We start from the raw sequence: 19,389 nt of genomic DNA, 5'->3' as shown, positions 1-19,389 counted from the left end.
GAGATACAGAGAGACTGGACAGAGAGAGGCTCAGAGGGACACACATGAACAAAAGAGACGGAGAGACAAAAAGAGGAACAGAGAGACACAGGGAGAGAAAGAGATAGAGAAACAGGCAATGAGAGACACAGACGTAGAGATAGAGGAATAGAGGGAAAGCAGAGAGACAGCAAAGGACTCAAGAGAGAGCCAGAGAACCCACAGAGAGACTCCAGGAGAGATGAAAGCACACAGAACCAGTAGGGAACCTGAGTGGGACCGCTCTCTGTCCCTCTGGTCGGGGAGCCCTGGGGGCGGGGAACCCCCAGCCGGCTCCGGCCCTTTAAAGCTCCCCCAAGCTTGCAGCGCCCCCGCCCCATCAGGCGTCCCTGGGCTCCGCCCGCCAGCCCGACATCAGCACCACGTCAGGAGCTGTCCGCACCCCCGGTGCTGAACCAAGATGGCCGGCGGCGGAGGCCGGGCCCCGGCGTGAGCTGAGCGCGGGCTGCAGTCCCGGCCATGCCCTAGCCCAGTGGCCGCTAAGCTCTACCTGACAGAGCCGGCCCGCCGGCGACCCCGGAGACATGTCTCTACTTTGCGTTGGAGGTAGGAGGCGAGGCTGCGGGGCTGGGGACCGGCGTGGACCCGGACCGGGCTCGGGGTCCGTGTGGATGCGGCTGGGCTCCTGAGGGGGTGACCCGAGTACACGCGGCTGGACTTTTGAGAGGGGAGCTAGCCCTTGTAGACGCGTCAGGGCGCCTGAGGGGGTGATCCATGCAGATGTAACTGTGTTCTTAGGGGGTCCTGGTGGCCGCTGCTGGGGGTCGTACGGACGTGGCTGAACGCGGAGGCCCTTGTGGACGCCAGCAGGGATCTGAGGCTCTATCTGGCTTCCTAATCTAGACTGGGGAGTCTGTGTAGACCAGGTTATTAGGTGTGGAAGGGGCTGGGCTGGGTAGTTCGAATGAATCGTGTAGGGTACTTGGAAGGAGTCCTGTGCGGTAGGCTGGGCTGTGGGTTCTCAGGGACGTGCACTAGGCTCGGAATTCAAAAAGGGGTGCAGAGGGAGGGGTCTCCAAGCCCTGAGCGTGTAAGATTTAGGTAAGGGGGTTTGACCATCAGGACAACGGCGAGCTCTAGGAATCTCCCAGCCTTGGGTGTGAAGAGTCCTGGGAAGGGGCTGGAGAAGACCCTTCCCTACGTCCTGAGAGGGTTGTGACTGGGGTCTGGGGGCGCTTTTCCCGTTAACTCTTTGGACTCCCGAATGGGGGTTGGGGGAATCGCCTGAGGGCCTCCCCACTCCCCGCCCCCTCTCGCACTCCGGAACGCGTAACCGGCCTTCCCCGTAGGGAGCCGACCCCTCGGGGTGCAGTGCCGGTCTGCACCCCTCCCGGCATCCTCACCTCACCCACTTTGCGCCGAAGCGAGGGAGGGAGAGGTGGGGCGGAGCTATTTTGGGGCCCGAACGCCATCTGCACCGAGGCCCACGCCCAGGCCCACGCTCTGCATTGGGGTGGGGGGGGGAAGGAGAGAGACACAGGAGGGGCATGATCGCTGCCCCCCACTTCTGAGGCTGAGGTGGGGGCGAAGCCAGCCCATCAGGACTCAGGCATCCTGGGCATTCCAGTTAAGAACTCAGGCTCTGGGAGACGTTGGGCGGAGGTGGTGGTGGCGAACAGGGGTTCGAGGCTTATAGAGGTCTCAACCTGGGGTTTCAAGGACTGGGGTCCACCCGCCTCACTCACACCTACTCTCTTCAAGAAGGCTGAGGTCGGGGAAGAAGTGTGTTGGTCAGGCCTGAGATGTCAGGCTTCAAGAGACTTTAGGCAGCGGGGACTGTGGTGTGTGTGTGAGAGAGAGAGACAGACAGAGAGAGCTGAACCCCGCTTCCGCCTGGACCCCAATGAACAGGCCCAGATCTGGGAACCGCCCCCGCCGCCCCTCCCCCTTCATCCCCTCCCCCCTCTGTAGCTCCATTCACAAACCCTGCCCCGCCCGCCCGCTCCCTGCCGCGGCGACTTCCAGAGTGCTATCGCGCGGGGCTGGGCAGGCGTGGACGCGGGTGTTCTTAAAGGGACAGGGACTTGCTTTCTCAGAGCTCGGTCCCGACCGTGCCTGATGGTGACAGAAGGGCCCATAGATCAAAAGCCAACTACCCCCTGACCTATAGAGTTAAGGGAGTGGGGAGGTGAAAAGGACCCCCTGGAACCTCCCTGGGCTAGGCCTAAGGGAAGGCGGAGGTGAACGTCCAAACCCCCTATTGGCTTCTTCCCCTCCTCTAAGTTGCCTAGCTGTGGGGGCCGGGGCGGGGGTGGGGGGCGCGGCTGGCACTGGAGGAGGCGGTCATTGTGAGTGTTCCTGGCTGATTCTCTCCTTTGCTCCTCCCACCCCCACCCTACCCTGCCTCACATCCTCCAAGTTGGGTTCCTCTGGAAGGTTTGCCTAGTGGTGTGTGTGTGTGTGTGGGGGAATTTCACCATTAACTCTGACGCAAACCGGAGGCTGGACTGCGGAGGTGGTGTGAAGGAGGGGGGGCAGTAAGAAGGGTGAGGCTTCCAGAAACGGAGGCCTGTGGGAAGAATTGTGTTGGATGATTCTGTGGAAGTTACAGGAAGGGAATCACCAGCAGAGTGGAGGGGTGTTGCTGGGAGGGGCAAGTCTATGGGTGGGGTGGGAAATAAAGCCGTGAGACGTATGGGGGGTGGAATAACGCTGGGAGAGGCAGAGGGGGAGACCAGGAGAAATAGAGGGTGAAATACTGGGAGGGGCGGGGGTGATGTCCGGAGTGGGAAGTCCAGGGGGGCAAGGGGGTGAATGGGAGAGGATAGGGGGCAGGGGAGCAGTGGAGCGGGGCTGGGAGGGCTTTCCATGGGTCTGAGCTCATCCCTGGAGATGAGGAGATACCTATACCTCCAACCAGAGGCCAATTCATATTTGCCCATATCTGTACACACATGCACTGAAACGTCCATACCAGACTCACCCTGTGTGGACAGAAATGCCCAGGATCCACCAAGGCTCCATGAAGACCACATGCCCATGACACTTATGGACACATGTGCACATTCATATGTGTGTGAACATGTATATAGGACATGTGTTCACATATGTGAACATGTATGTAGGACATATATATAGCCCCACATGTATATAGGACACAGCCACTCTGCCACATAGACATGGCCCCCGAAATATAGGCGTGTGTGTCCACATGCATGTACACAGACATGGGTGTATCCAGGCATGTTTGATGCATGTTCACAATATCCAAGTCACATAAAGATCCACTCATGCCCTGACATACAAGCATGTACCTACATATACCTGTTAGGGCCCCAATCCCAAGAAATACGTATGTGTACACCTGAGCACATGCTAAGGCCACATGTGTATGTGCATGATGACACTTGCCCGGACATTCAAAGCAGCCCCTTTGAACAGGTGAATGATGATATGTACACACAAGTAAACAAATACACATTCCATACAACTGTATAACACACATATCCATACACATACCACAACATATGTTTCTAATTAACATATCACCTGCAAGTCCTCATATACCTAAACGCACACATACTAGCATGTCCCACATACAGTCACACTGTACTCCCTGACATATATGTACAGATCATCACCTGCATTCAGATGGTACACATAAGCACATGTCCCTCCATGAAAACATACACACACACCCATGTACACACACCTGCCTGCCCTGGTAACACTAACAAATACACATGCAAACACACACACATGCAAACTCTTGCATACATACCCAACACCAACACATAGGAGACCACCTTATACAGGTCTTGCCTCTGCCCCCTCTCATTTCTTTATGTGGAGTCCCATTGCTCCCCCCTCCCACCATCCACTTGCTAAGGCTTGGCAGAATCCTGAGGCTGCAAATGCCAAGTGCTACCTGGTTCCTTCATGAATTCATTCATATATTTACTCAGCAAGTATTAGTTGAGCACCTACTCTATGCCAGCCACTCTTCCTGGAGACCCAGCGCTATTTCTGGCTTCATGCTGGTGGGGTCAGAGTGGGAGGGACAGGGAGGGGCTGAGGGAGTCACGGAAGGTGATATCCAGGGCTCTCTTCTTTTGGAGCTAAGCAGGAGGGACATGGTGCTCTAAAAAAGTGGAGGGAATAGCACGTGCAAAATCATGGTGGTGGGAATTCAGGTCTAGACCTTTCTTTTTTTTTTTTTTTTTAAGATTTTATTTATTTATTTATTTATTTATTTATTTATTTCAAAGATTTTATTTATTTGACAGAGAGAGAGACAGCAAGAGAGGGAACACAAGCAGGGGGAGTGGGAGAGGGAGAAGCAGGCTTCCTGCTGAGCAGGGAGTCCGATGCAGGGCTCGATCCCAGGACCCTGGGATCATGACCTGAGCTGAAGGCAGATGCTTAACAACTGAGCCACCCAGGTGCCCCAAGATTTTATTTATTTAACAGAGAGAGACACAGCGAGAGAGGAACACAAGCAGGGGGAGTGGGAGAGGAAGAAGCAGGGCTTCCCGCAGAGCGGGAAGCCCAACGCGGGCCTCGATCCCAGGACTCTGAGATCATGACCTGAGCCAAAGGCAGATGCTTAACAACTGAGCCATCCAGGTGCCCCAGGTCTAGACCTTTCTATGTGCCTTACAGCATTTTGCCAGGCCACTCAATGTTTTTAAAGGCTCCATAAATATTTCATGAATGACTATTGCATACAATTAGCAAATGCATGTGAGGGTGAGTTTGCCTCAAAACTAATAATATCAACAACAAGCCCATTTATCCGGCATTCTACAAGTATGGTGTTGAGGACTTTTATGCCCATTGCCTTCTTTAATCCTCACAGAAACCCATTCTACAGATGAGGAAAACCAAGGCTTAGGGAGGTTCAACAACTTGCTTAGTGCTCCAGAGCCAGAGGTGTAGCTGTCTGACTCCACAGCCTACTGGGAGTTAAGGGTGAAGGTTGAGCCCCTTCTTGGAATAAGGGAAACCAAGTCCCTTTCATGGGATGAGAATCTGTCCTGGGAGCACCTTCTTCCTTCAACCACTCAGTAAAGAGACGTGTCATTTCTCCTTGATTCATTGTGGCTTTTCTGCTGCTCCTCTCCCAGGAAGCCTTCACAAATCCCTCTGCCCCTGGCTGCCCTGTTTCTGATACCATGTAGCCAGGGGAGTTTGTATCTGGGTCTTTGCTCTCACTATACTCATAGGATGCTCTCCAGGGTTGGCTCTGACTCATCTTCAGGGCTGCAATCTTAGCCCCTTCCCTAAGCTGTACCTCACTTGCCTCCCACATACAATGGGCTTACTCTGTGAGGTGCCAACCAGGACATCCCCAGTCCACCATCCTAAAACCACCACTTCCTGGCAAAGTCCTGTATCCTCTTCACTCCTCAGTGTGCCCATCTGTAGAATGGACACACTAATAGTACCCACTGCCTAGATTTGCTAGAACTCTCCAGTGAGGTGAGGCACGAAGAGCCCTTGGCATGATGCCTGGCCTGTGGAAAGGTTCCGTAAGTGTGAGCCAATGACAGGAAGAATCAATGATGATGTTTTTATTAATGGGGACTAAAAGCTTTCCGTGGGTGTAGGACATTTCCTGAAAACTCACTGTGTTCTCAGGCCTGAGGAGGGCTCAGTAGTACACAGGAGGTAAAAAGGTGTGCCAAGTTCATTGGAGGTAAACGTGCAGGGACAGGGGTTCAGAACCATGGACAGAGCAGGGACAGCGCCCGCCGGTGCAGAGGGGGCCGATCCTAGGACAGGGCTGCTGGAGGAGGAAATTCTGTCATTATTTCATTGAACACTATTTAATGAACACCTACTATATGTCAGGCTTAGTTCTAAGTGGCGGCACCCAGTAAACAACACAGACAGAAATCTCTGTCAAAGTTCTCGGTGTGTTTATGTTTTACACTGTGGTCTTCTGTCCGGCTCTGGCTTGTTTCTGTCAATGGAGGGTAAGAGCCCTCTCTCCCAGATGAAAGCCAGTGGGGCCAGTGTCCTTACCACAAGGTTCATGTAGGCCATCGACATCACATATAAAACCACCAAACATCTTAAAATCGATTTCTGAATTCTTTGTTTCCCTTCCCTCCTCCCCTGTCTTGTAGTGTCTTCTGACACCCAGTAAGCATGTCCCGAAGAGGGGCTTTCAGGTGCTTCCCTTGATGGTTGGAATCTACTCTTCACCCGCCCCCACCCCAGGCCTGGCAGGCCTGGAGGAGGTGCCCAAAGACTGGAATTCACCTCAATTAGAATCCAGGGTCATCCAGACCAGGGGCACACTTAGAACCCAACCAAATAATACAAATAGTAATGATACTGGTAATGGTAATTATAAAAATATTGGTCACGACAGCGTAATAATGCCGATTCTAATAATGATGAAAAGGAAAAGGGAGCAGGAAGAGGAGGGAATAAGAGAGGAGGAGGATTTCCATGCTCCATTTCCCAGATGCAGAAACTGAGGTCCAGAGCCTGGCTGAGCCTATGGGAGTCCCCAGCCTGAGCCCCTCCTCCCACCGTCACCGATTCTGCCCTGGCCAGCATCTCCCGTGTAACCACATTAATCGGTCAGCGCTGATGGGGCCCCCAGGGGCCGCGCTGGCTGCTGACAGTCGTGAGGGGGCGTCTCCCGCTGGCCTGTCAGAGGAGTTGGCAGTGGGCTCCTCCCCCACCCGCCACTCCCAGCTGTCGCGTCGCCCACGTCCTCTGTGCCCACTTTATAAATAGCCTTGTGCGTGTGACCAGGAGCCCGCGGGGGAGGGGTGGTGCTTCCGCCCCGGTGACCCCAATACTGCAGCTCCACTCGAGCTCGAGCGGCGCCAGCAAGCAGGGGGAAAGTGGCAGGGCAGAGATGGTATGACTATGGTGGTGAAGGCGACAATGACTCGGACGGTTTACTGATGGGGAAGACAGAAGGAGATAGACTTGGTTCCTTCTCGGAGCCCCACCAGCCCCTTCCTGAGCCCCCTCCTCCTCTGAGCCCCACCCCTGATGACACGGGCTCCTCGGCCTTCCTGACCCCCTCCCCCACCAAGACCTTCCTCCAGTTCCGGAGCTTCCTTCCCTAGTCTTCTCTCCTCCACCCCTTGCCCCATATCCAATATTCCCTCTGAGTTCTCCTCCCCACCCAGAGCCCCTTCCTTGATTCCTCATTTTCTCTCTGAGCCCCCTTTCTCACTCGGAGTCTCCCCCTCCTCCCTCTGAGTTCCCACTGATGAACATACATTGATGTCCTCATCCTGGACTCACTGAAGGGGCCTGGGAGCCTGAGACTGGCCTCAGCTGTCAGAGCTAGAGTGTCCCCACCCCCATCACTCCACCGCTGGTGGGCCCCAACTGAGCTCACTACCCTCCGGCCCACTGAGGCTTAAGGAGGAGGAAAGTGGGCAATCTGAGGGAGTGGGGATGAGAGAGACAGAGACAGATGGGGGAGGGGGGAGAGAAAGAGAACCAGGAGGAGGGAAACAGAGAGAGACACTCCATCCGCCACCAGGAGGAGAGGATGGAGGAGACAGTGGATGAATGGCCTCCCCTCTGAGCTCTCTCCCTGGTCTGTAAAAAGGGTTACAGAGCAGGAGCTGTGGGCCGGGGCCCAGGCCAGGCCTGGCTAGACACCAATCAGCCCCTCATCTCTCCCTCCAGCCCTTCTCTCCCCACTCTGCCTCTCCTTTTTGCTGGTCTTCCCTAGTGGACACCTGTGTGTCTCTCTTTCTGTGTCTCTGTCTCTGACTCTTGTGACTTGTTGTCTACCCCCTCCTCCTCCTCCCTGCCTCTCTTTCCCCATGTTGATCCCTCCATGTGTGCGTGACTTTCTCAGCCTGTCTGTGTCTCTTTCACCTGCCCTGCCCCTGCCTCTGCTTCATCCCTACTCCCAGCTTCACAGTCACCAGGTGTGCAAGCAGGAGCTCCCCCATGGCTTACTTGAGGGAGGTCTGTAGCTCCTGCCGGGTACAGTCCGAAATGTCCCTGGGCTTCACTCAGCCCCAGGGTTGAGAGGCTGGGAAGTTGAGCTCCCTGTGGGCTGAGTGGGGCTGAGGGTATGAGAGGGAGCCAGTGCAACAGGAGCGGAGCATGCCTTCAAGAGAGGGGGGCCTTTGCACGTGCAGTTATGTGCCTTGAACAGGAAGGTAAGGAAGATAGCACATGGTGACTGATTTGGGGGTGTGGGAGGAAGGGAGACAGAGACACAAAGATAAAAGACAGAGAGAAAGCCAGATCTAGAAAAACAGAAAGAGAGAGATGGAGTGAGAGAGAGAGATGGAGGCCCAGAGATGGGGATTCAGTTGCCCAGTTTCACACAGCACTGTAAGCTGAACCTGGCTCGTCTGACTCCATGCTGAAATGGTGCTCATCACTCCTAATATCCCTCTGCACTCTAACCTCTCAAACCCAAACCCAGATGTGATGAGTACGATGCACAACCTATTTGCATTTAAAGTTTGGGTCTTCTTGGGGGCGTTGGCATTGGCATAGGAAGGTGATCATTCTCTCTCCTGCTCTGCAACTCAGTGCTTCTGAGCTTCGATCCCCCGCCCCCCCAACCCCGCTACCACCAGACAAGTACACCGTCTGTCTGACAGGAACAAACAGTATTTACTGACGAGTGTTTAGAACTACTCCACGTTCCCCACCCTTGATGGGAATTCTCTCTTCACTGGTTTCATTCGGGTGCTTTTGCAAGACAGAAACTCAAGTGATGAGGACAGAGACATGAACCCAAGATGGGAGGCCACGGCATTTGCCTGAAAAGGGGCTGAACTTGACTCTCAAAAGAAAAGAGAGAATAGAAACACAATTTTGTTTCTAGGAATTTACCCTTCAACTTACCTGCACATACTCTTTAAAACAGAAAGTTTCTACAGAGGGTGTAGAATGCTGCCATTTGTGTAGGAAATAAAATAATGCACAAAATGCACACGATCGCTGAATCAGAAACTGTCTATCTCTATCCACTACAAGGAACTGGTAATGTTGATTGCACCAGGTGGGATTGTGAGGGCTGGGGTAGAAAAGAGCCTTATTCTCATTGTATGCCAATTTCTTGGTTGCCTTGGATTTTGTAAAATGTGCCTGTATTGCCTACGCAAAGAGAAACATTCATTGAAAAGGAGAAAGGGAGAATTGTGGAAAGCAGGAGAAAGGGCTCAGTTTGGGAGCCAGTTTTGGGTGGAGACAGAGTGAATGGTGGAGAAAGATGTTGGGGGCAGCTGCAGGGTGCAAGAGATGTTGAAAGTAAGTTTAATATCCTGTGAGAAAAGCCAGTAAAGAGTGGAATTGCTTCAAGTCACTTGGGACTGTGGGGTGATGTGAAACATAAAGAGACTGGACCACGTGGGACCCTGACGTATATTCAGGATTCATCTTTCATAAGCAAGTTGGGCTGGACAAGCTCTAACAACATCCCAGCCAAGGCTGGGATGTCTCTATGGGCACTATAGAGCCAGCTCTCTGGGCTGTTCCATTCCACCTCGCCCAGTCCCCTTTGAATATTAGACCTCAAACCCCTGGAACATTTGGTAGAACAGAATGAGCTGGATAATTGGGGGAGAAGTCTCACTGGCCTGACAGGTGGAGGGGGTCATCGGAGATTGTCTTTCTCCTCTCTCTCTCCCTCCCTAACTGCTCTCTCTCAGCTGCAATCTTGGAGGGCTTCCTGTGGGAGGCTTCTCCTATCCCCTGCCCAGCTCCTTCTTTTGAATCCTGTTCAATTATGGGTAAGGGCACAGCTGGAGGTGGGGGAGCTTTGGGGGAATTTGATGGGGAGGGAGGAGGGGCAGAAATTATGCCCAGTGTCCAGATTTCCTTCAACCCCTAGGTCTACCTGTGCTCATCTGTCTGATGGCTTCTTTCTCTCCCTCTCATCCCTGCCTCCCTCCTCTCCTTCCTGTTTCTCTTCCTTTCCTTGTCTCTTTGTCTCTCTCTCTGATCTCATCTCTTTATCTTGCTTTTGTTTTTGTTTTCTGTTTGGTCTCTTGATCTCTTTTGCTCTCTATCTTTGCCTTACCTCTTTGTCTCTTTCTTTCTGCGTCTCTCCCCCTTCTGTCTCTCTTGTTATATTTCTATTTTGGTGTGTCTCTCTGTGTCTCTGTCTCTGTCTTCTCCCTACTCTTTCCCCATCTCCCTTCCCTATCTCTGTCTCTCTCCACAGTCAAAAAAGCCAAGTTTGATGGTGCCCAAGGTAAGTGGCCTCTATTCCTGCCCTGTCCTGTGTTGTCTGTCTGTCTATGTCTTGGAGAGATAGGTGAGGGGGTCTGAGCCAGTGATAGGGGACTTGGGCTGCATGTCTGCTGAGCATCACAGAGTGTCAGACTTGTCCTGGATCCCAAAGTCTCCCCAGCCATCTCCTGGAGAATCTAATGGAGGTGGTGCTCACCCTGAACCAGGGGCCCTTCCCAGGATCCTACGAGACAGGGTGGGGATGCTTAGATCAGGCTACAGGTGGGAAAAGTGATGCTCAGAGAGTGAAGGGAGTTTCTTACTGTCAATTTTGTTCCACTATCTGGGGCCTCAGTCTTCCCAGCTAAAAACCAAGGCTATTGTACACAGTAATTTCTAAGCAGCAAGATTAGACATCCCTGATGCCTAACATCCCCCTGAACCAAGGCCCTTCCCTTGCACTCTGAGGGACTGGCAGGGAGGGACTCTGGGGTATAGGCAAAAAAACAGCTCAGTATATTGGACCTCATTATTGGACTGTGTCCCCAAGTACACGGAGACCCTGGGGCATCACAGCAAGGTCATCTAGAGCTTGGGAAGGGGGATGGGGTTCCCTGAGTTCCTGTGCTGACCCCTGCTCTCACCACTACAGAGAAATTCAACACGTACGTGACCCTGAAGGTTCAAAATGTCAAGAGCACGACCATCGCTGTGCGGGGCAGCCAGCCCAGCTGGGAGCAGGATTTCATGTTGTGAGTCTGCAGTGACTGGGCTAGCATGGCCTGGCACCTCGCTGGTCCCACAGAGCAGAGCTGGACACCTGCGTGTCGTCTGGGACTCCACTTCCTCCTCCCTCAGCCCCATGTCCAGCCATCAGCTTTGCCTCCAAAGCACTTCCTAAATCCAGTTGCTTCTCTTTATCTCCATGGCCACCAGCCAAGTCCCCGCTGCCCCACCAGCCTCCGCCCCTGGCCTCCTGCTGCTGCCCGCCTCCTGCCTCCCAGCAATCTGTTCTCCTCCAGGCAGCCAAGGGGATATTTTTAAAACTGCAAATCACATCCTGTCACTCTCTAAACTTGCCCATGGCTCATGGCTTGTGAACCTCAGAACAAAACCCACACTCCTCTCCACAACACCCTCTTTCCAGGCCTGGCCCCTGTGAGCTGCCAGTATCTCCCTCCATCTCTCCTGGCTCACCTGCCCCAGCCACCTCCACCACTGGACCATTCCTCCAACATGTCCAGCTTGTTCCTGTCCTAGGGCCTTTGCACTTGCTCTTCTCTCCTCCCCGCTCCCCCCAGCAAGGTCCTTCTCATACTTCGAATCTCCACTGAGTCACCTCCTCAGGGAAGCCCTCCCTGACCACCATCCCCAAGCTGCGATTGGAGAGTAATTTCAGGCCTAGCCACCAATTATCACTTTAGTCATTTGTGTGATTTCTCGACACATTTCTGGCCCCTGACCCCGGACTGTGAGCTCTAGGAGGCTAGGGCCCAGTTGGTCTCTGTCTCCACTGTTAGTCTCACCCCCCATGCCAAGCACAAGGCCTGGCACACAGTAGGTGGCTCAATAAATATTTGCCTAATAACTGAATGAATTCATGATCTGGATCCTCCCCTCAACCTGGAGCCACTCAGGGCCTCATATTACATCCCATCTTCTCTGATGATGACCAACAACTTGTTCTATGCCCTTTTCTAAGGCTTTGATTAAATCAGTTTTCCCCACAGCCCTGGGAGGGAGGGTGCTATTCTAATCCTCATTTTACAGAAGAGGAAACAGAGGACCAGAGAGGCAAAACCACTTGCTCAGTGTCACACAGCCTATACTTGGCAGAGCTGAGATTTGGACCCAAGCAGCCCTCAAATCCTTGAGCAGAGCTTGGCTGAGGACTAGCAGTGGTGGAGGCCATGAGAGAACTCAGAGTTGAGATCTTGGAACAGAGGAATTTGGGGAAAGAGGGGAGGAGCAGGCCCTACAATTCTAAGGAAGATATGAAGGGGGAGAGACAGTGTGGTCCTCAACTTCCTGAAAGCCAGTTACTGAATGACTAGGTCATAGCTATATGTAAAGAGAATCCTTAAGATAAATCTTTGGTAAATTGGTAAATTCAATGAACTGGACATTCACCAAGGATTTCCCCCAAATCTGCATATTTCCAGGGTGGGTCCTGCAAGGAAAGTGCTTAGAGGTGGTATCATTCATGTTCTCAGGGGTGTCCCCATATCATTGGATAGAGGTGACTCTGGGAAGGATGGAGGCATCCAGAATGTCCTTATCCTGGGGTAATAGGGAGCCACAGTGGGTGTTTGAGTCTCTTCCTCCCTTAGCCAGTACTCTCAGGGTCTAAGGGCTCAAGGATGAGCCAAGGGAGTTGGGGGTGTAGGAGATGTGTGATATCTTTCCCCACTCCCTCCTTCCTAGCTTGTAATCCTGGTTCTGCTGTGATACCCTGAGCATGTAACTTAACCCTTTGGCCTCAGTTTCCCCTCTGTAAAACAAGAACCACTGTGTTATCTTCTTGGTAAGACTCACCCAGGCCTGGGTTTGAATTCCAGTTGATTCCATGTCCTAAGGCAGGTGAACTGACTTTTCTGAGACTTCACTCCCTCACTCCTACCCCTTCATGTCCCTCCCCTCTCTTCACAGCGAGATTAACCGCCTGGATTTGGGGCTGACAGTGGAGGTGTGGAACAAGGGTCTCATCTGGGACACAATGGTGGGCACTGTGTGGATTCCCCTGCGGACCATCCGCCAGTCCAATGAAGTGAGTGGTGGGCTGAGGGTTGGGGAGGAGTGCCTTGGAGGGACCCAGAGGCCAGTGGCCTACACAAGATGGACATGTATCTCTGTCCCACAGCAATGTTTGTGATGGTGGCTCCAAAGTCACCAGGGTCTGAACTCCTTCCATCTTGTTGCTCTGCCTTTCTCCCTGTGCAGCCCAAGATGGCTGCTGGAGGATCGCCATTACATCTGTATTGCCGTCAAGGGAAGAAAAGGTGGCAAGGGAGGGGGCTCACCCTCTTGGTTAAGGGTCTAACCTGAAAGCTGCTCACAGTACTTCACTCACATCCTATTGGCTAGAACTTAATCACGTGGACACTTAGCTGCAAGGGAGTCTGGGAAATGTAGTCTTTTTTTTTTTTAAAGATTTTATTTATTTATTTGACAGAGAGAGACACAGCGAGAAAGGGAACACAAGCAGCGGGAGTGGGAGAGGGACAAGCAGGCCTCCCGCAGAGCAAGGAGCCCGATGCGGGGCTCGATCCCAGGACCCTGGGATCATGACCCGAGCCGAAGGCAGATGCTTAACAACTGAGCCACCCAGGCGCCCCCAGGGAAATGTAGTCTTAAGCTGCACAGCCCTGGGCCCAGCTGTAAATGTATTTCTATGGAAAAGAGGACGAGGGTTATTGTGGGTAATTAGCACTTTGTGCAGGGAGAAGGCTACACCAGCCCTGAAGGTACTAGACAATAACCTTGGCCTCCTCCCTGGCCTCCAGGCCTTATATCTCACCCCTTCCACTCAGACACTTCTTGCTGAGCCCAGCGGGATCTTACCACCCTAGGACCTTTCCTTGCCATCCCTGCTCATCTCCTTTGGAAGGCCTTCTTGATGGCACTTGCCTACATTGCCAGTCTCATCTCCCCCACCCCCTCCCCCAACCTCTACCCTTTATATGCCCCAAGGATGGCTTCTGAACCTTCGAATGTGCTGTTCCCTGGGTTCCAAGTATCCCTTCCATCACTCTCTAAGCTCAGCTCCCATGCCCTCTCCTCAGGAAACCTTCCCTTACTTCCCTTTGAATACCCCAGCCCCCCACTCTCCTTCTGGCTCTGCCATGACCTCTCCAGGATGGAGGTGAGTGTGTCATGCTCTGTCTCCTGTGACTGCAGGACTAGTTTGGTCACTTGGGGTGGGGAATTCTCCCATGGATGGGCATCAGGATTTTTATTTGAAGCTAGGGCCACATACACCCATGAGAGATGAGACATGGCTGTGCAAGCTTGGGACCACCCTTGCCTGGCCCCACAGGGCCTTCTCTCCGGGTCCCTGCCTCTGGGTTCCTTGGACGCACCATGTTGCTCTGGACCAGAACCTTCTCTCTGAGTCTCAGTTTCTTTGTCTGTAAAGTGTAGGCATGACCCTTGCTCTTAGGGTAAGGGTGAGATGGGGGGAAGTGCATCTTCTATGAAAGTAGGGGACCTGCTGGTCAATGTGCAGCAGATCCCTGCTCCAACCTGCATCACTTTGGACCCTGTCACTCACCCCAATCCCCAGGAGGGCCCTGGAGAGTGGCTGACACTGGATTCTCAGGTCATCATGGCAGACAGTGAGATCTGCGGCACCAAGGACCCCACCTTCCACCGCATCCTCCTTGACACCCGCTTCGAGCTGCCTTTAGGTGAGTGTGGGGGGCAAAGGACCCTCACCAGACCCAGGAGAATGGCCAGGCCTGGGTGGGTTCAGACTGCCCTTCATTCTGAGGATGAAGTTTCCTATCTCCGGAGGAGAGAGTTTCCCAGTTGCAGTGAGTCAGCGGGACATGCACCTGCCATGTGCAGAGCACACCCCAGCCCCCCTAGGTCACCAACGGGCAGCAAATTCTTCTTGACCCATGGGGCTTGGGTCTGAACTGCCCCAGGCCGGTCCTTGGTGAGGTCCTAGGATGCAGGGTGAGCTGGAGATAGGAGGAGAGACAAACAGAGACAAAGAGACATGTAGAGAAAAACAGAGGCAGAGACACGAAGAGGCCTCTCTTTCTCTCTTGGAAGCAGCTCAGTTCTCTCCACAGCATCTTTCCAGGAACCTATGGTTTCCCCCACCCTTGGAATGCTAGGAGGCATCTCCTCTCTCATCCTCCATTCATTCCCAAGGCAGCTCTGGGGTGGTGGGGGGGTGGGGGGTGGATGGGACACCACCCTGTCCTCCTTTCCTCTTCCTACACCCCCTTGAGACCAGCCCATAGGCCTGCAGGATGCACTGGATGGAGGCTGAAGGGCAGGGAGGGGTTCTGGACTCACAGCCAGGGCTCCGCTTCCAGACATTCCCGAGGAGGAGGCGCGCTACTGGGCCAAGAAGCTGGAGCAGCTGAATGCCATGCGGGACCAGGATGAGGTGAGCGTTGGAGGGGAGACTCTTCTTTCTGTGCCTGTCCCTCCCTCTGTCTCCCCACATCCTCTGCTTTCTGTCCCTGTTTCGCTCTCCACTTGTCTCCCTCTGTCTGTGTCTCTACCTGGGGACAAAATCAGAGCCTCATTTGGTCCTGTCTCGAAGCGATGAGGACATCAAAGAGCATACAGTCCACCAATGATGGAACGATTTCAATCAGCTCGAGTCCTGCCCTTGCCAGATACCCTCAAGGAGACACAGGGCCCCCACAGCAGCCTTTACATCCGCTCTCTGCCCCACACCCCTCAACTCACGCTTTTGGACTCTTCAAAGTTCTCCCCCACCAGCCCTGGCCTCTTCACCCCTGTTCTTCCATGACATCCCCCTTCTTCTTGGCTCTGTATCATCACAATGCCAAGACCCAATGGGGCCCAGAAGGCAGCCTTCGGAAGGCGAAGGCTGGGAAGAGATAGCAGGCAAGACCAGAGCTCTCTTCAGTGGGAGGTGGAGTACAAAAAGGCAACACTCATATGATAATAGTTTTTGTCCAAACCTCATCGCTGATCTTTCTTTTGCTCCCTGTCTCAGTTTCCCACACAGCTCTCTCTTTCACCCACTTCTATTTATTTCTTTCCCTCATCTGTGTTTCTTTCTTTTTCTGTCTCTGTTTCTCACTGTTTCTCTGTGTGTGTGTGTGTGTGCATATCTTTTTCTGTGGACATCTGCATCCTTCTCCTGCAGACAGAGTGGATTTGGGAGGCAGGGGTAGTCAGGATGGAACAGAGCAGAGGACCATCTTGGTCCTCTGGCTTCTGGCCCCTCCTGAGAGGAACACTCTCTCCTTCCCTCCCTCTCAGTATTCATTCCAAGATGAACAAGACAAGCCTCTCCCTGTCCCCAGCAACCAGTGTTGTAAGTACCTCTCGATTCCTCCCTGGGCATCAACTGAAACCTCATCCCTCCCCTACCCATGACTGTCCTGAGTAACAGGCCACTCCCCTCCAGAGGAACAGGTCCTAAGAGCACACAGTATCTGCTCACGGTGCAGTGAAAAGAAAAGATCCGGGACTTGGATGTGAGTCCTGTCTTGCTCTGTGGTCACAGGCATGCCAGAGTCCCTCTCTGATCCATAGAGTCCCTCTCCTTGAAATAGGGCATCTGACAGTGCCCTCACTCTGAGGGCTGTTGGAAGGGCACGGGAGAGTCCTTCTAGAGATTTGAAAAACACTTTGCAGACTCTCTAATTCCATTCATCAGATCCTGGATGAGGACCTATAACTCATTCGACAAGCTTCCACAGGGCCCACACAGACCCCACCCCCCCAGCAGCCCACAGTCGTGCAGACGATCCTGCCAACACAGGTACAACAGGCACATACAGTGCACGAAGGCTGTTTCATCTGCCCATTGTCTTAGATAGAGAAACTGAGGCCCAAGAGGAGAAGTGACTTGCCCAAGGTCACACACTCAGCAGGAGGCAGAGCTAGGATTTGAACTCAGGGTCTGAGGGATTCCAACTTCGCTTCTCTTTCCACTGCTCTGCATCTATGGATAATGATGATCATGTTCCTCTGGCTACCCCCGCCTCCATCAAGGCTGAAGTTTTCAGGAGTGTTTATCCTCCTTGGCCTTGTGGATACTCAGATGCACCCAGACCAGTTCTCCATGGGCCAAGGAGGTGTCTGTCCCCTAAGAGTGCCCTCTGAGTCCCCCGGAGTGGGGAGGAAGTGACAAATCGTATAGTCTCAGGGCAGAGCCCCACCCAACATTTTGACCCCACCCCACCTTTCTACCTCTTTCTCCTTTTCCATCTGCTTCCCCATCCCCCTCTCATGCCCTCTCACAGTCTCCCCTGTATCCGTTGTCGACCCCCCCATACGCCCAGGATGGTAATGATGGAGCCCGGTGGGTGGAGGGGCTGGGGGACTGCAGGTGGGGAACCCCATTTCCACACTAATTTGGGGGTGCTATTGAGAAAGTCCTCTGACTTCCCTACCTGGGGAGGGGTCATCACTGCCCTAAGAAATTACTAACCCCCTTCCTGGTGAATGGGGTCACTGAAGGATTGAGGTGGGGACAGTGTCAGGCAAGTGGAGACAGGAGCAGATGACGAAGAACAAACACATGGACAGGTGGCCTGACGGGAGGGGTGGGTTCAATTTGGGAATGGAGACCTACCCCCGGCATTTACCTCCAAGTTCTTTTGAGAATGTTTCATCACGACCATGTTTTGGAGGAGGCAGCCAAGTGTCAGAGGAGATAGGATTCTGGTCCAAGGCATTTTTCCACCATGCCAGGTGCTGAGGATGAGGGGATGAGGGAAGATGTGGTTCTCTCCCTGGTCCTCAGAGGCTGTGTGACTTTAGGCTGCTCACTCTACCTCTCTGAGCCCTGTTTCTTCACCCATAAAATGAGCAGAATGATTAAGACCCACCCATCAGGAGTGTTTCAAAGTTTAGATTTCCAATTCGGTGTTTCTTTCCTTGTATTCCAGAAGTGGGAGGGAAAGAGTGGGGAGTGCTGACTCCAGAGTTCAGAGTTGGAAAACCCTGGGCCTAAATGCCTCCTTTGTTACTTCCTGGCTGAACTTGTGGCCTCTGCAAAAAATTGGGATATACCCCCAGCCTCTCAAGGTGATGATTGAAGGTGTCACAAATGTCACTGGTTAAAGTGATATTCTGAGAAGATACTCAGGGCAGGAGGGGATTGGGGTCCTGGGGTGGGAGGAGGAGATGGGGAAAATGAGGATGGGGGAGTCCCCCTCCCCATGCCCCCCCTCTGCCTGCTCCCTTTTATTATCTCTGCCCCTTCTCTTTGTAGGCAACTGGAATTATTTTGGCTGGGGTGAGCAGCAGAGTAAGTACTCAGCTTGATGTTCTGGGAGGCCATGGGGAGGTGGGTGCCTTGGCAGCCCTGAGGCCCCCGCTCCACCGCCAGGGAAGCAGGGAGCCTATGACGGGCACACTGGGGCCTGAGGACTGGCAAGGCCCCTCATGTGCCCTCTTGTCCCCTGACCGTTAACGTCTGTCTTGAAGGTCCTGCTCTGTTTGGTGGGGACTGGGCACCATTATTGGGGTGGAGGGATTCAGCTGGGAGGAGTGGGCATTTAGACCAGAGACCTGCCTGTCTCCAGCTGGGCACTGTGACCCCTTCCCTCCCCACCCCGTTCCCCATGTATAATGCCATCTCCTCTCCTGTGACTCCTTCCTCTTTTTGTCTCCCCATCTTCCTCCTCCACCTGGAAATGGGCCCCAATGTCACTTGGTAGTGGTAGATATAGGGTGAGAGGGTTTCAGAAGGGGCAGCTGGGCAGGGACCCCCAGGCACATATCACTCCAGAGACCTCAGCCTCCAAAGTTCCCCGCAGTCTTCCTCCAATTTAACCCCAGGGGAAGGAAACAAGTCACCTCTCCCCCCCACACACACACAACTGGATGCTTATTTACCTCCCTGAGGAATAGCTCCCTTTTCTCCATGTCCTACCCCTTCCAGAGAAATCCAGTCTTCTAGCCTGAGCATGAATCTACCTCCTTCCCTCTACCCCACCCACTGGGAACTCCTCCGCCCAGTGCCCTTATCCTGATGGACAACTTCCACTATGCCCTCCCTCCAGGACCAGGGAAACTGTTTACAAATACTTTGATCCAAAACAATTTGTCAAAAACCAATGTAGCCAAAATAGGCATTTGGCAAACAAGAAGGCTTGGTAACAAACAGTTTGCCACGAACAAACAATACAATCAAAAACAAAGACGTTTTTGGCTGAAACCAATTTGGCAAAAGCTGATAATTGGGTCAAGAAGAACAAAGACAATTAGGTCATTTCATCAAAACCAGAGTGGCTAAAATGTCTATCGGGAAGCAGGCAATTTGTTAAGAACTATTTGGTAAAAAGCAGAGTCTGGGTGAAAGCATCCAAGAAAAGAATCCAGTAGGAATTCAATAGAAAGCAATTTGCCCCGAAAACAAAACAGTTTGTCAGAAAAAAATTAATAATCTGGTGAACACGCCCACAGCCTCATGCAATTTGGTTGGAAACATCTTGGCCCGGTCAAGGACAGTTTGGTAGAAATAATGCCCGTTTGGCTAAAGACTATACATACCCAGGTAACTGG

The 19,389-nt window shown here is 53.1% G+C and overlaps 1 protein-coding gene across 7 annotated transcripts in view; it reads left to right on the top strand.

Moving 5' to 3' along the window:
* Positions 1-384: 384 nt before the first annotated feature.
* The window catches only part of UNC13A (unc-13 homolog A), a 63,560-nt gene continuing 44,555 nt past the window's right edge, over positions 385-19,389 (top strand). For 4 of the 7 annotated variants that reach the window (XM_032412377.1, XM_032412382.1, XM_032412376.1 and 1 more), the window contains exons 1-8: positions 385-585; positions 10,154-10,183; positions 10,814-10,913; positions 12,811-12,928; positions 14,444-14,567; positions 15,207-15,280; positions 16,132-16,186; positions 18,095-18,130. In XM_032412377.1, coding sequence (XP_032268268.1) covers positions 564-585; positions 10,154-10,183; positions 10,814-10,913; positions 12,811-12,928; positions 14,444-14,567; positions 15,207-15,280; positions 16,132-16,186; positions 18,095-18,130 — 559 coding nt within the window. In that variant the 5' untranslated portion in view covers positions 385-563. The remainder of the gene's footprint in view (positions 586-10,153; positions 10,184-10,813; positions 10,914-12,810; positions 12,929-14,443; positions 14,568-15,206; positions 15,281-16,131; positions 16,187-18,094; positions 18,131-19,389) is intronic. The other 3 variants (XM_032412378.1, XM_032412379.1, XM_032412383.1) reach the window with 3 other exon arrangements.

This window comes from Phoca vitulina, unplaced genomic scaffold, assembly GCF_004348235.1.
Source record: "Phoca vitulina isolate PV1807 unplaced genomic scaffold, GSC_HSeal_1.0 scaffold13, whole genome shotgun sequence".
NCBI lineage: Eukaryota > Metazoa > Chordata > Mammalia > Carnivora > Phocidae > Phoca > Phoca vitulina.
Note: the sequence above shows the minus strand (reverse complement) of the source record. Positions and strands in the feature narration are given on the sequence as shown.